Genomic DNA, 16,547 nt, shown 5'->3' on the forward strand with positions numbered 1-16,547 from the left:
GGGATGGTGCCAGGGTTCCTCCAGACGTGACGCTTGGCATTCAGGCCAAATAGTTCAATCTTGGTTTCATCAGACCAGAGAATCTTGTTTCTCATGATCTGAGAGTCCTTTAGGTGCCTTTTGGGAAACTCCAAGTGGGCTGTCATGTGCCTTGTACTGAGCAGTGGCTTCCGTCTGGCCACTCTACCATAAAGGCCTGATTGGTGCTGGTTGGATCTCCCATCTCCACAGAGGAACTCTGGAGCTCTGTCAGAGTGACCATTGGGTTCTTACTTCCCGCACTGTATATGGACTGGAATTATGCACATCTTTCACATCTTTCAAAACATTATAAAGACAGGTGATTCTGTTGCAGCACATTCGGCACAAGTATAGGCTAGTAAATTTGATTTTAATTTAGAAATATAATAAGGCCTATTTGTATAATTAGTAGGCTGACGCATATATACCTTTCATAATATTTTCCCTGATGTTATTAGCCTACATCCTCTTTCTCTCTGTATTGTTGCTTCATTCCTTACTTGCTTTCAACAGTGAAATGAAATAAGTTTAATTGTCCTTATGTTCATCATTCCAATGTCATCCTTGTATAATATAGGACTAGAATTAGATTAAGAAGGCTTTCATTTCTCATCACGAAGATTGAATGTTTATGGGTCTGAATAAATAACTGCTATAGCCTACCGCCATTGCGTGTTCGCTCTTCTTTCAAACTACCTGTGAGTTCAATTGGCTACTGTATTTAACATTCGGCATAAAGGAGCTTGCATCCCTCTTTGAATAGTCTATTGGTATAAGAAATGCAAAAAAATTATATCCAACAAGCTATTCTAGTCTAGCTTTTCCTGCATGGGACTCCAAGATCTAAGGAGCATTTTTTAAGGAGAGAGGCCAGCAGAGCACAGGTGCGTGCATATTGCACAAGAGACAGAGGCTATACGTTAGAAGCTTATTATGCATAACCCATCATTAATTAGCTAAATATAAAGCTAATACTGCATTGAATGTATTACCTGAAAGAGGTAGGCTAGGACATCTATATATAGGGCTGTATATCAATCTACTGTAGAACAGGATTCTCTATTTTGGATGCAATTTGAATGGCACTGCACTGATTTTAAGCAACAATATTCGAGTGATAGGCTGTTTTAAAACTCTGGACTCTTTACAATTTAAAAACAAGGTGACCCCCGAAAGCCAAACCGGAGATGGGTAAATTAGACTCACATTCGGTCTTTATATTACTGTAGCATAGGCTATGCTGCAGCAAATGTAGGCCTACCTGTCGCAAGAAAAAAGTTACCATGATGAGACAATAGGTCTACATGCATTGTGAACTCCACTACATACTGAGATGGGCTGTCTGTCCCAACCATGAGCGTTGATTCATCATGCAGAGGCCGCAGACAAGCCAAATTTAGACATTGCATATAATTTAACAGTTCCAATTCACTCCATGCTGTTCATATAAATAATGTCTTCAGATTTATCAGTTTCTCGCAATTATTTAAAAAAGGGATTGGTTTTGGGCGGTAAATCTCGGTAACTGGTTTCCCGACATTTAACCCAAACACATGCACTCACACACACGCACGCACGCACACACACACAGTCATGTTTCACATGCTAAACTAGTATTCCCAATGAGACAGGGAGTGACAAGGGTGAGAGGAGACCTCCCATTGAGGTGGAGCTGGGCTTACCCCCATAGATCATGTCGGGACTGTAACATTGGTAGCTGGAGGTGACTGAGTGGGATGTGTTATGGGGAGGGGGGGGTTGGGGGGGGGGGGGGGGCTGAAATACACTGCTCAAAAAATAAAGGGAACACTTAAACAACACAATGTAACTCCAAGTCAATCACACTTCTGTGAAATCAAACTGTCCACTTAGGAAGCAACACTGATTGACAATAAATTTCACATGCTGTTGTGCAAATGGAATAGACAACAGGTGGAAATTAGAGGCAATAAGCAAGACACCCCCAATAAAGGAGTGGTTCTGCAGGTGGTGACCACAGACCACTTCTCAGTTCCTATGCTTCCTGGCTGATGTTTTGGTCACATTTGAATGCTGGCGGTGCTTTCACTCTAGTGGTAGCATGAGACGGAGTCTGCAACCCACACAAGTGGCTCAGGTAGTGCAGCTCATCCAGGATGGCACATCAATGCGAGCTGTGGCAAGAAGGTTTGCTGTGTCTGTCAGCGTAGTGTCCAGAGCATGGAGGCGCTACCAGGAGACAGGCCAGTACATCAGGAGACGTGGGGGAGGCCGTAGGAGGGCAACAACCCAGCAGCAGGACCGCTACCTCCGCCTTTGTGCAAGGAGGAGCAGGAGAAGCACTGCCAGAGCCCTGCGGAAATTACCTCCAGCAGGCCACAAATGTGCATGTGTCTGCTCAAATGGTCAGAAACAGACTCCATGAGGGTGGTATGAGGGCTCGACGTCCACAGGTGGGGGTTGTGCTTACAGCCCAACACCGTGCAGGAAGTTTGGCATTTGCCAGAGAACACCAAGATTGGCAAATTCGCCACTGGCGCCCTGTGCTCTTCACAAATGAAAGTAGGTTCACACTGAGCACGTGACAGACATGACAGTCTGGAGACGCCGTGGAGAACGTTCTGCTGCCTGCAACATCCTCCAGCATGACCGGTTTGGCGGTGGGTCAGTCATGGTGTGGGGTGGCATTTCTTTGGGAGGCTGCACAGCCCTCCATGTGCTCGCCAGAGGTAGCCTGACTGCCATTAGGTACCGAGATGAGATCCTCAGACCCCTTGTGAGGCCATATGCTGGTGCGGTTGGCCCTGGGTTCCTCCTAATGCAAGACAATGCTAGACCTCATGTGGCTGGAGTGTGTCAGCAGTTCCTGCAAGAGGAAGGCATTGATGCTATGGACTGGCCCGCCCGTTCCCCAGACCTGAATCCAATTGTGCACATCTGGGACATCATGTCTCGCTCCATCCACCAACGCCACATTGCACCACAGACTGTCCAGGAGTTGGCGGATGCTTTAGTCCAGGTCTGGGAGGAGATCCCTCAGGAGACCATCCGCCACCTCATCAGGAGCATGCCCAGGCGTTGTAGGGAGGTCATACAGGCACGTGGAGGCCACACACACTACTGAGCCTCATTTTGACTTGTTTTAAGGACATTACATCAAAGTTGGATCAGCCTGTAGTGTGGTTTTCCACTTTAATTTTGAGTGTGACTCCAAATCCAGACCTCCATGGGTTGATACATTGGATTTCCATTGATTATTTTTGTGTGATTTTGTTGTCAGCACATTCAACTATGTAAAGAAAAAAGTATTTAATAAGATTATTTCTTTCATTCAGATCTAGGATGTGTTGTTTAAGTGTTCCCTTTATTTTTTTGAGCTGTGTATGTTGGGGGATGTACTAGAGGTTTCCCACATCCACCCCCAACCTCCCCCTCTCTCATCTTCTGCAGTGACATCAAAAGCATTCAGTTAAAGGATAGGAAATCTATACAGTTGACGTTTTAGTAGTTTTGTACGACCAAGGAGAAAATAGATTGGGAGATTGAAAGAGGGAGGAGAAGAGAGCGAGTTAGAGAGAGGGGGGTGTGTGTGTGTGTGTGTGTGTGTGTGTGTGTGTGTGTGTGTGTGTGTGTGTGTGTGTGTGTGTGTGTGTGTGTGTGTGTGTGTGAAGTTGCACAGGGAGGGTTTGGTTTGGGTGAAGCATACGAATATTGCACAAATCTCCAGGCACATTAATGTACACTCTTAGAAAAAAGGTGCTATCTAGAACCAAAAAGGCTTCTTCGGCTGTGCTCATAGGAGAACCCTTTGAACAACCCTTTTTGGTTCCAGGTAGAACTCTTTGGGTTCCATGCAGAAACCTCATGGAACCCAACAGGTTCTACCTGGAACCAAAAAGGGTTCTCCTATAGGGACATCCTCAAAACTCGTTTGGAAACCTTTTTCTAAGAGTGTAATGATGTACAATGAAGAACTGTGCCTTAATGGTAAACACCAACAAGCAATCCACACCACTTTCTTATTGATCTTTGGTGCTTAACATTGCTGATATTGATTAAGTACAGTGCATTTACCTTGTTTAATCTCTAACCTCAAGCCATACAATTGATACAATAATTATTAGACCGGCCTGCCTGTCTTTTCTCATTCCAACCAGTATCTCTTCTTAACAGATGAAGCAACTGTTGATCAGGCCAGTTCAAATAATTGGGTCATTCCACAAATAGAGTGCCTTTTGCGTTCCTTTGATATTTTAGAAATTGTTCACTAATAAGACTGTTATATTAAATGAACTGCACTTTAATATGAACCATAAGTAAAATTAAATAAATCAGATTTTTAATATGAACTAACACTTGCTAATGTGCCAAAAATGTGCATTTTGATATGTCACTCGTCATGTTTTTCCGACTTCTAGGATTTAAACCCACTTTACACCAACATTTCTCCAAGTTTTCACCATCATTAACCACGTTTCCATCCAACCATTTAATGCGGCTGAATTACCTGACGCATAAAATCGACTGGGCTGATGGAAACAGGAAATGTCGGTGCAATTTCCTAAATGCCAACAGACAATTTGTTAGTTCACATGGTGAGATCTTTTTGTGTCGGTAAAATGTATTATTTGAGAAATGGTGGTGGAAACGCCATTATGCGCAAATATTGGTAGAATAATCATCAGCAAATATTGGTAGAATAATCCTCATATCGAAGTAAACTTGGAGTCACGAGATGATACTGTATGATGTGTTGTCCTCCCACCACGACTTGGGAAAGCATGCAGTTTATTAGGCTACAGATGAAATAAGATATAATTAACTTCACAGGGTGGTGAAAGTGCATTGGGATGAGATTGATGCTCCTATCCAATAAATATTGAGAGTCTTATTCAGGTGACATGATAATTGATACTCAGCTGCCGTTTGACAAGTAAAAATGATCTCACTCTTATCCATAATAATCTCATCATATAGGTTAGCCTACCCGCACTGTAGCCTATCTGGAAGCTGTGGGCCAGAACTCAGGTGCCAAGACCAGAGCTGGCACATTTGCTATTTAACTAGTGACGGTGGAAAAATCGATACAGTTATATATCACAATAATAATATTATTATTTTTGCGCTAGTTGGCTGTACAAAACTCCTGTATTTTTTCTTCATAGCTTGTTTCCCATCTTCTTTTTAAATAGGGAGCCAATTTGTTTTCAGCACTTTTATTTACCATGTTAAAATGAGAGTTCAGTTCAGGTTATACTGTTCACCATAAACTAGTTTTGTCATGGCTCTCTCTTGTCGCTCTGCAACAGACATATGGTGAGTAATATGTTTGTAACATCAAATCGCAATTAAATCACAGTATCGAATCGCAATACATATAGAATCTTGAGAATCGTGAGAATCGCAATACATACCATATCGGCACCAAAGTATCGTGATAATATCATATCGGGAGGTCTCTGGCAATTCTCAGCCCTATATTTAACGCACCATTTTTTGTTACAAAACCATCAGTAAAGTTGAAAATGCTATGGAAACACATTCAACTTTTGATTTTTATTCTGTACATGAAAACTTAACCTCTATGGGCTAGGTGGGACGCTAGCGTGCCACCCGTGGTGCACTCCATCAACAGCAGGTGCATTTCAAGAGCGGCAAATTTGAATCCAAATAAATGTCAAAATTCAAATTTTTCAAAAATACAACTATTTTACACCATTTGAAAGATAAACATCTCCTTAATCTAACCACGTTTTACGATTTCAAAAAGGTTTTACGGCGAAAGCATAAATTTAGAGTATGTTAGGACAGTACATTTACAAGAATTGTGTGTAATGTTTTGTCAAGTCAAAGACAGGGTCACCAAAACCATAAAACCAGCTAAAATGATGCACTAACCTTTTACAATCTCCATCAGATGACACTCCTAGGACATTATGTTAGACAATGCATGCATTTTTAGTTCTATCAAGTTCATATTTATATCCAAAAACAGCGTTTTACTATGGCATTGATGTTGAGGAAATCGTTTCCCTCCAATAACCGGCAGTCAAGTCAGCGTCACAAATTAAATAATTAAAATTAGAAAACATTGGTAAAATATTATATTGTCATTTAAAGAATTATAGATTTACATCTCTTGAACGCAATCAACTTGCCAGATTTAAAAATAACCTTACTGGGAAATCACACTTTGCAATAATCTGAGCACTGCGCCCAGAAAAATACGCGTTGCGATACAGACTAGACGTCATGTTGGGGAGATCTAAAATCGAAAATACTATGTAAATAATCCATTACCTTTGATTCTCTTCATCAGATGTCACTTCCAGGTATCACAGGTCCATAACAAATGTAGTTTTGTTCAAAAAAGCTCATCATTTATGTCCAAAAATCTCCGTCTTGTTAGCACATGATCTAAGCCAGCCGGACTTCTCGTCATGAACGAGGGGAAAAAATATATTTCCGTTCGTTCAAACATGTCAAACGTTGTATAGCATAAATCATTAGGGCCTTTTTTAACCAGAACATGAATAATATTCAAGGTGGACGAATGCATACTCTTTTATAACGTATTGGAACGAGGGTACCCAACATGAACTCGCGCGCCAGGTGTCTAATGGGACATCATCGTTCCATGGCTCTTGTTCGGTCAGATCTCCCTCCAGAAGACTCAAAACACTTTGTAAAGGCTGGTGACATCTAGTGGAAGCAATAGGAAGTGCCAAAATATTCCTAAACCCCTGTGTTTTTCAATGGGATAGGTTTAAAGTCAATACAACACATCAGGTATCCACTTCCTGTCAGAAAATGTCTCAGGGTTTTGCCTGCCAAATGAGTTCTGTTATACTCACAGACACCATTCAAACAGTTTTAGAAACTTTAGAGTGTTTTCTATCCATATATAATAAGTATATGCATATTCTAGTTACTGGGTAGGATTAGTAACCAGATTAAATCGGGTACATTTTTTTTATCCAGACGTGCAAATGCTGCCCCCTAGCCCTAACAGGTTAAGGGAAAAGTGCCTTTTATGTGGACTACATCATCACGCACCGTTTGATGAAAACACAATTGGTGGGAAAATTTACATATTTTCTTTATCAGGATTTTTGAAGATGATTATTTATTTCATGCGATTAGTGATTAATTTACGTCTCTCCCTCATGTTAACGTCAACCCTGTTATGTGAACCGAACACTCGTTTTAATATGTTGAAACTATTCCTTGTGCATGTGTCTGCTCAAACGGTCAGAAACAGACTCTATGAGGGTGATATGAGGGCTCGACGTCCACAGGTGGGGGTTGTGCTTACAGCCCAACACTGTGCAGGACGTTTGGCATTTGCCAGAGAACACCAAGATTGGCAAATTCGCCACTGGCGCCCTGTGCTCTTCACAGATGAAAGCAGGTTCACACTGAGCACATGTGACAGACGTGACAGAGTCTGGAGACGCCGTGGAGAACGTTCTGCTGCCTGCAACATCCTCCAGCATGACCGGTTTGGCGGTGGGTCAGTCATGGTGTGGGGTGGCATTTCTTTGGGGGGCCGCACAGCCCTCCACGTGCTCGCCAGAGGTAGCCTGACTGCCATTAGGTACCGAGATGAGATCCTCAGACCCCTTGTGAGACGATCCGCCACCTCATCAGGAGCATGCCCAGGCATTGTAGGGAGGTCATACAGGCACGTGGAAGCCACACACACTACTGAGCCTCATTTTGACTTGTTTTAAGGACATTACATCAAAGTTGCATCAGCCTGTAGTGGTTTTCCACTTTAATTTTGAGTGTGACTCCAAATCCAGACCAATCACAAAAATAATCAATGGAAATCCAATTTATGGGTTGATAAATTGGATTTCCATTGATTATTTTTGTGTGATTTTGTTGTCAGCACATTCAACTATGTAAAGAAAAAAGTATTCAATACGATTATTTCATTCATTCAGATTTAGGATGTGTTATTTTAGTGTTCCCTTTATTTTTTTGAGCAGTGTATTTTTTTCAAAAGAAACATTGAGTGTAAAGGCAGGTGAACTGGTTCTATTCTTTGGACATTTTCTGGGGTTTTGTGGTGGAACACTGAGCGTGTCGAGCATAACACACCAACCCCGTTACCTAAAGATACAGTAGATAGGCAAGATTATTTTTTACATTTACATTTTTTTGTAAAGCTTGCATTCTTTTGCACACAACGAGCTTCCATTCCCCCTGTCACAACGGGATTCATGGCTGATTTAAGATGAATACATCAACCCTGTTACGGTCAACTCTGTTACTTTCATTGGCACCTACTTGGCATTTACTATAGTAATTGAGATGGGATAACATGTTTCTTATGAAGTTGAACATGTGCTCTTTATGACAGAATCTTAAAATTAGGTGAAATAATTGTATTAATTTGTTAAACCCAAATGACAGTCCCCAAAAGGCACTCTACTCGTGGAACAATGCAGGTACAGTAGGAAGGCTATGATACCTTGGGCCGTTGTTATAAGGGGGGTGTAGCTGGTGCATGAAGTCAGGCGCAGGAGAGCAGAATGAGTGAGCAGCGTACTTTACTCAAAATAAAGGCACAAGGTAACAATACACTTGACCAACAATAAACGGTAATCAATTACACACGGGTGAAAACAGCACCCGTCGAAAACCAGCCATAACGTACCGAATTAACATAGAAATAATCACGCACAAAGACATGGGGGAAACAGAGGGTTAAATACATGAACATGGAATTGGGGAATGATACCAGGTGTGTAGAAAACAAAGACAAAACAAATGGAAAATGAAAGGTGGATCGGCGATGGCTAGAAGACGGGTGACGTCGACCGCCGAACGCCGCACGAACAAGGAGAGGGGCCGACTTCGGCGGAAGTCGTGACAGTCGTAGCCAATCAAAACTGGTTACCATCACCACACACTACTCCTTTTGCTCTCGAAGAATACAAGAAAAACCAATTTTTTATTATAGTAATTTAATTAATAAGACAATAAAATGTGAAAAAATATATGCTTAGCTGGATATTAATTTCCCACCGGATTTCTTGAATGAATGAATGTTTATAAAAGAGAAGGAGTTTTGCCGAAACTTGAAAAGGCCTGTTTTTAATATTCTATTCTATACTGTTGTCCAGTATAGCCTTTCTTACTTGATCAATCTTATCACTACTTAACTCAACACTCTCTCTGAGACTAGCTGTTAGCCCATACCCAGATACTGCCTCCCTTCATCGTGTTTGCATGGACCATACAGTCTCTAAAATGGATTTCCAGGATTACGCCAAATGGCTTCTAATGCAATCAGCCCATAGAACTAGTGTGGCAGAAATGTGATTGGAGGCAATTGGGACAGGAGCGAAATCTCATCAACAGCTTAGTTGCAATGCTTGGGGGGACCACCTAAAATGTGTGTTGCAATTTAATTTAGTTAGAAAATCCAATACGCTCCAAAATTTCTCAGCAGCCACTACGTTAATCGCTCCCTCACTCGCTCGTGGTTGCTGTATTTCGCCAGACTGGTACCACAGCATTTCTTTGATTAAAGGCCAGGTTATGTTTAATGTTTCATTAATATTTCATTTATGTTTCATTAATAATTTTGCAAGGTAATGGCTACTGTACCAGTTTTCTTTAAAGGAGTGTAACAAAGCCATGTGCCCCACCATTCACAAGACAGAACACAGACAAAAAGAAAAGGAACCTATTACTTCTGTTTCCATGGTAACAGCTGCTTGGTTGCACTGTCGCCGTAGGAGCCAGGTTTCCCGGGAGACGAGCATGGGTGTGTGTGGTGTGTTGTGTGTGTGTGTGTGTGTGGTGTGTGGTGTGTGTGTGTGTGTGTGTGTGTGTGTGTGTGTGGTGTGTGTGTGTGTGTGGTATGTGTAGACAGCATCTGCCAAGGCTGCTTCTGAAACACTGAAACATGCAGTGTGTCGGCTCTAAGCCCTGAAGGGGTGAAAACTAGGTGTGGCCCTGTGAAATACTAGCGGTTCCTTCCTTTTGTAGCCATTGCCTAGCCTTTCCTATCCCTCAGGGCTGAGGAGGTACTGGACCATGAAAATGTCTGTCATCCAACAGAAGGGCTGGATTTTCATGCTGATGGTATTTTCATAGTGTGATGAAAGAGATTTTTCATTTAGTCAGTTAATCAAATAAATATAAATGCAGTATATATATATATATATATATATATATATATATATATATAATTTAACCAGGCAAGTTAGTTAAGAATAAATTCTTATTTACAATGACAGCCTACCCCAGCCAAACCCTAACAATGCTAGTCCAATTGTGCGCCGCCCTATGGGACTCCCAATCACGGCCGGTTGTGATACAGCCTGGAATCGAACCAGGGTCTGTAGTGACGCCTCAAGCACTGAGATGCAGTGCCTTAGATCGCTGCGCCAATCGGGAGCCATGATAATAATTCCATGATGCGTTTCCAAAACCACCGGACCAAAACGTTTTTTTTTATTCATAAATAGCTCCTGTATTTAAAGATGCACTGTTACTGTATCTAAAATTGGCTATGCAGTATTTTGGCAGTGTGATTCATTCTGATAGGGTAGAAGAGATATCCAGCATATGTACAAGGCTATGATGATATCACTTGACTCACTGGTAACTTTCTGAATATGACAAATCCCCACAACACCAAACCATTCCTGTGTGTGTGTGTTTGTGTGTGTGTGTGTGGTGTGGGGGGGGGGGGGGTGCCCATGTGTGCGTTTTTATAATCATGTGTGTTTTTGACAGAAATTTGCCAGGGGGCAGTCCGTGCTGGACATGGTGTGTGGCCATCTGAACCTGCTGGAGAGGGACTACTTTGGCCTGACGTTCTATGACACAGACAACACTAAGGTCAGAATCTTCGTTCTTACTCCCACCTAGAACCCTCCCCCTCACTCCCACATTCTGGCACATATAGTGCCTTTAGAAAGTATTCACACCCCTTGACTTTTTCCACATTTTGTCATGTTTACAAATTAATAAAAAATGAAAAGCTGAAATGCCTTGAGTCATTAAGTATGCCTTGAGTCATTAACCCCTTTGTTATGGCAAACCTAAATAAGTAGTAAAAATGTGCTTAACAAGTCATATAAGTTGCATGGACTCATTCTGTGTGTAAGAATAGTGTTTAACATGATTTTTGAATGACTACCTCAGTCGAGCAAGGAATTTCAAACACAGATTCAACCACAAAGACCAGGGAGGTTTTGCAATACCTCGTTACGAAGGGCAGCTATTGGTAGATGGGTAACAAAATAAAAAGCAGACATTGAATATCCCTTTGATGTAACGGTTGTCCAAAGGAGTAGACCAAGGTGCAGCGTGGTAAGTGTTCATCTTGATATTTATTTTTACTCAGAACACTTAATCAAAATAATAAACAATGGTAAACGACCGTCACGTTTTGCAGGCTTTACCGAGCAGTACAAAAATAAGATCCCACATCTCAAGGAGGGAAAAAGGGCTGCCTAAGTATGGTTCCCAATCAGAGACAATGATAGGCAGCTGCCTCTGATTGGAAACCATACCTGGCCAAAACATAGAAATATAAAACATAGAATGCCCACCCCACACCCTGACCTAACAAAATAGAGAAATAAATAGTCTCTCTCAGGTCAGGGCGTGACAGTACCCCCCCCCCCCCCCCCCCCCAAAGGTGCGGACTCCCGGCCGCAAACCTGAACCTATACGGGAGGGCAGCTATTCTTGGCGGCGGCTCTGGTTCGGGGCGTAGCCCCCACTCTGCCCGCTGATCTTCCCGCCTCTGTGTCGCTGGAGGAACCAGACCGCGGATCGTCGCTGGAGGCTCTGCACTGCCGACCGCCGCTGAAGACTCCAGACTGCCGATCGCCGCTGAAGACTCCGGGCTGCGGGCCGCCGCTGAAGACTCCGGGCTGCGGGCCGTCGCTGAAGACTCCGGGCTGCGGACCGTCGCTGAAGACTCCGGGCTGCGGACCGTCGCTGAAGACTCCGGGCTGCGGACCGTCGCTGGAGGCTCCGGACTGGGGAGCGTCGCTGGAGGCTCCGGACTGGGGAGCGTCGCCGGAGGCTCCGGACTGGGGAGTGTTGCCGGAGGCTCTGGACTGGAGAGCGTCGCTGGAGGCTCCAGACTGGAGAGCGTCGCTGGAGGCTCCAGACTGGGGAGCGTCGCTGGAGGCTCCAGACTGGGGAGCGTCGCTGGAGGCTCCGGACTGGGGAGCGTCGCTGGAGGCTCCGGACTGGGGAGCGTCGCTGGAGGCTCCGGACTGGAGGGCGTTGCTGTAGGTTCCGTACTGGGGACCGTCGCTGCAGGCTCCGTGCCATGGATCATCACTACAGGTTCCGCGCCATGGATCATCACTGGAGGCTTTGTTCCATGGATCATCACTGGAGGCTCCGGGCCATGGATTATCACTGGAGGCTTTGTGCCATGGATCATCTCTACAGGCTCCGGGCCATGGATCATCACTGGAGGCTTCGTGCCATGGATTATCACTGGAGGCTTGGGACCATAGATCATCACTGGAGGCTTCCTACGTGGAGCTGAAACTGGTCACACCGGACTGGGGAGACACACAGGAGACTGGGTACGCAGAGCAGGCACAGGGTATACTGGGCCGTGGAGGCGCACTGGAGGTCTGGAGCTTAGGGCTGGCACACCTCGTCCTGGCTGGATGTTTATTTTAGCCCAGCAAGGGCGGAACGCTGGCACAGGACGAACTGGTTTGTGCTGGTGAACAGGGGGTGCCATGCGTAGAGCTGGCGCAGGATAACCTGGGCCGAAGAGACGCACTGGAGACCAGGAACGCTGAGCCGGCACACTTCTTCCTGGCTGACTGCCAACTCTAGCACGGCAACTGTGGGAAGCTTGCACCAAGCGCACCGGGCTGTAGCTGCGCACTGGCGACACAGTGCGCATCCCCGCATAACACGGTGCTTGCTCGGTCACTCGCTCCCCACGGTAAGCACGGGGAGTTGGCTCAGGTCTCAACCCCGACTTCGCCAATCACCCCGTGTGCCCCCCCCCCCCGCTGCCTCTCGGGCTTCCGTTGTTGCCGTGCTTGTTCCACATAGTATCGCCGTTCCGCTTTCGCTGCCTCTATCTCCTCTTGCGGACGGCGATACTCCCCAGGCCTTGTCCAGGGTCCTGCCCCATCCAGGATTTCCTCCCAGGTCCAGTTCTCCTGACCACGCTGCTTGGTCCTTTGTTGGTGGGATCTTCTGTAACGGTTGTCCAAAGGAGTAGACCAAGGTGCAGCGTGGTAAGTGTTCATCTTGATATTTATTTTTACTCAGAACACTTTAACAAAATAATAAACAATGGTAAACGACCGTCACGTCTTGCAGGCTTTACCGAGCAGTACAAAAATAAGATCCCACAACTCAAGGAGGGGAAAAGGGCTGCCTAAGTATGGTTCCCAATCAGAGACAATGATAGGCAGCTGCCTCTGATTGGAAACCATACCTGGCCAAAACATAGAAATATAAAACATAGAATGCCCACCCCACACCCTGACCTAACAAAATAGAGAAATAAACCGTCTCTCTCAGGTCAGGGCGTGACATTTGAACATAGTGAAGTTATTAATTACACTTTGGATGGTATACTGTATCAACCATGTTTAAAAAAAATTATTATTATTTTTATTTAACTAGGCAAGTCAGTTAAGAACAAATTCTTATTTACAATGACGACCTTTAACAAACCTTTTTTTATTGTTTTACTTACGTATTGTATATTGTTTTTGTTGTTGTGTGGTTTTCATATAAGGCCTTGGTCTTCCAACCACACCTGCACACCGTTTTTATTTTATTAAATTTGTGTTGTTGTCTATCACTTGTTTTCTTTGGTGTAAATACATTTAACTTAAGTAAATACACACAGTCACTATTAAGATACAGGCATCCTTCCTAACTCAGTTGCCAGAGAGGAAGGAAACTGCTCAGGGTTTTCACCATGAGGCCAATGGTGACTTTAAAACCGTTATAGAGTTTAATGGCTGTGATAGGAGAAAACTGAGGATGGATCAACAACATTGTAGGTACTCCACAATATTAACCTAATTGACAGAGTGAAAATAAGGAAGCCAGTACAGTATAAAAATATTCCAGAACATGCATCCTGTTTACAATAAGGCACTAAAGTAAAACTGCAAAACATTTGGCAAAGAAAGTAACTTTATGTCCTGAATACAAAGTGTTATGTTTGGTGCAAATCCAACACAACACGTCACTGAACACCACTCTTCATATTTCCAAGCATGGTGGTGGCTGCATCATGTTATGGGTTTGCTTGTCATCAGCAAGGACTAGAGAGTTTTTTTTATGATAAAAATAATCGGAATAGAGCTAAGCACAAGCAAAATCCTAGAGGAAAACCTGGTTCAGTCTGCCTTCCAACAGACACTAGGAGACAAATTCACCTTTCAGCAGGACAATAACCTAAAACACTAGGCCAAATATACACTGGAGTTGCTTACCAAGACAACATTGAATGTTCACGACTAGTTACAGTTTTGAATTAAATCGGCTTGAAAATCTATGGAAAGACTTGAAAATGACTGTCTAGCAATGATCAACAACCAACTTGACAAAGCTTAAAGAAATGTTTAAATAATAATGTGCAAATATTGCACAATCCAGGTGTGCAAAGCTCTTACAGACTTACCCAGAAAGATACACAGCTGTAATCACTGCCAGCAATGATTGTAACATGCAATGACTCAGGGGGTTGAATACCAATAAAGATAAAAGTGACATTTTAGAACTTAAAACATTTCAGGGTTGAGGTGTGTTGACGTGGTATGCTCGACACTCTCAGTTTCCCACCACAAAACACCAGAAAATGGCCTAAAAGTGTAAAACCAACTCACCTGTTTTTACACTATGATTTGACTATTAGATGTTCAATGTTTATTTTGAAAAAAATTATTAAAAGAATAGTTTTACCATGTTAAAATGAGAGTTCAGTTCATGTTACACTGTTGACCTTAAACTTGAGTGACAAAAGTAAATGAATTACTAATGACATTACTTAAGTACATATCTTCAGAAATTACTTTCCCAAAGCAGATACATAACTAGGGCTTTACAATGATGGAGAAAACATGTGAAAATCTTGGGGTTAAGTGGGTTAAAATCTTACCTGGCTACCCATCCACATTGCTCCGGCCAAACACCATGCCCACTTATGTTTCTTCTCCAAGTCTGTGTTTTCTTTCCTCCCTGACTCTTTGAGTATGCGAACACATTCTGACCTCTCTGATTGGTCTCAGAAACTGATGGGTTGGGCCAGAAACGGCCTTCATGAACCAAGAATCACGTCATTTTGACATCAGCACAAATTACTTCTTGGATGGCATGTTCAGACTGATGTATGGAGCAATCGACAGAGCAGCATAATTTGATTCACGATGAGTCGTCAGGGAAGTTAATATTCTAGAAGAACAAACATGATGTGGGACATGCCAAAATGGCGATTTTCAGAGAAAACAAACAACTTTAAAATGAATACACAGCTATTTGAATTTTGAAAGATTAGTCGTTGATTTTGGATTTTTAGCTGATCCCGAAGACTTCCAGTCATTGTCTCGTGAAACTACCTTTGACTTCCTTCATACTAGACGCAGAGACATAAAAATGGTACCCTTCATTGCCAAAATCTCGAACTATCCCTTTAAGATGGTTTAGTTTAGTTAGAGCAGCATTTCCCAAACTCTGTCCTGGGGAGTTTTTGTTTTTAGCCTTTGCACTACACAGCGGATTTAAATAATAAACTCATCATCAAACTTGTATTATTTAAATCAGCTGTGTAGTGCTAAGGCAAAAAATGAAATGTGTGTCCCTTGGATTCCACAGGACTGAAATTGGGAAACACTGCGTTAGAGCATAGATGTACAGTGTGTGATCCAACTGTTACATTTAGTGTTTTAATACAATTCACACACATAATGTCTGAGGGCACTCTATTCGTGGAACAACCCATGTGCAGGTGACATTGTCCTTAAAAATCAGATAATGTATTAACTTTTTACTGCAGTGGGCTAAATCAGGGTCACACAGAGTGTTTCTTGGGAGTCTTAAACAAATCTACTTTGAAACAAAATTATAGACCTCACACACATGGTTATGGGCTTAAAAAAAGGAAGATACTGTCAGATATAGAGTTGAAATGTATTACATTTTTAGTTTGCATCCCAATATTACACTTTATGTACATCACAGAAGACTGAAATATAACAAAACCGTTTAACATAGAAACAACAGATTTCCGGCGTAAAAAGAGAAGAAACGTTTATTAATTATGAAAACTATTTATAACATTCCACCCATGAGGCCACTAGGTTATTTGACTGCAGGAAAGGGCTATGCGGTGGTTGCCCGTCCTCACAGTGGACCAGTAAGGGTGAGAGAAGGAAAGAGACCATTGCCCTTTGAAATGTGATTAGAAGTGATTGCCCTTTTAAAGGTGGCGCATGGGGTCCACAGTGTATAGAGAAAGTATCTCTCAGAAGACTCCTGTGACATTAAGCTAAGCGGACAGGGCTTAACTGGCA

General features: G+C 43.1%; 1 protein-coding gene across 2 annotated transcripts in view; it reads left to right on the top strand.

Annotated features, from left to right (window-relative positions):
- Nucleotides 1-16,547, top strand: part of si:dkey-178k16.1 (band 4.1-like protein 1) — a 127,453-nt gene that overhangs the window by 43,258 nt on the left and 67,648 nt on the right. For both annotated transcript variants that reach the window (XM_014145847.3, XM_014145849.3), the window contains exon 4: nt 10,759-10,863. In XM_014145847.3, the coding sequence (XP_014001322.1) occupies nt 10,759-10,863 (105 nt within the window). The remainder of the gene's footprint in view (nt 1-10,758; nt 10,864-16,547) is intronic.

The sequence above is a fragment of the Salmo salar genome, chromosome 15, assembly GCF_965601325.2.
Source record: "Salmo salar chromosome 15, fSalSal1, whole genome shotgun sequence".
In the NCBI taxonomy this organism is placed as follows: domain Eukaryota; kingdom Metazoa; phylum Chordata; class Actinopteri; order Salmoniformes; family Salmonidae; genus Salmo; species Salmo salar.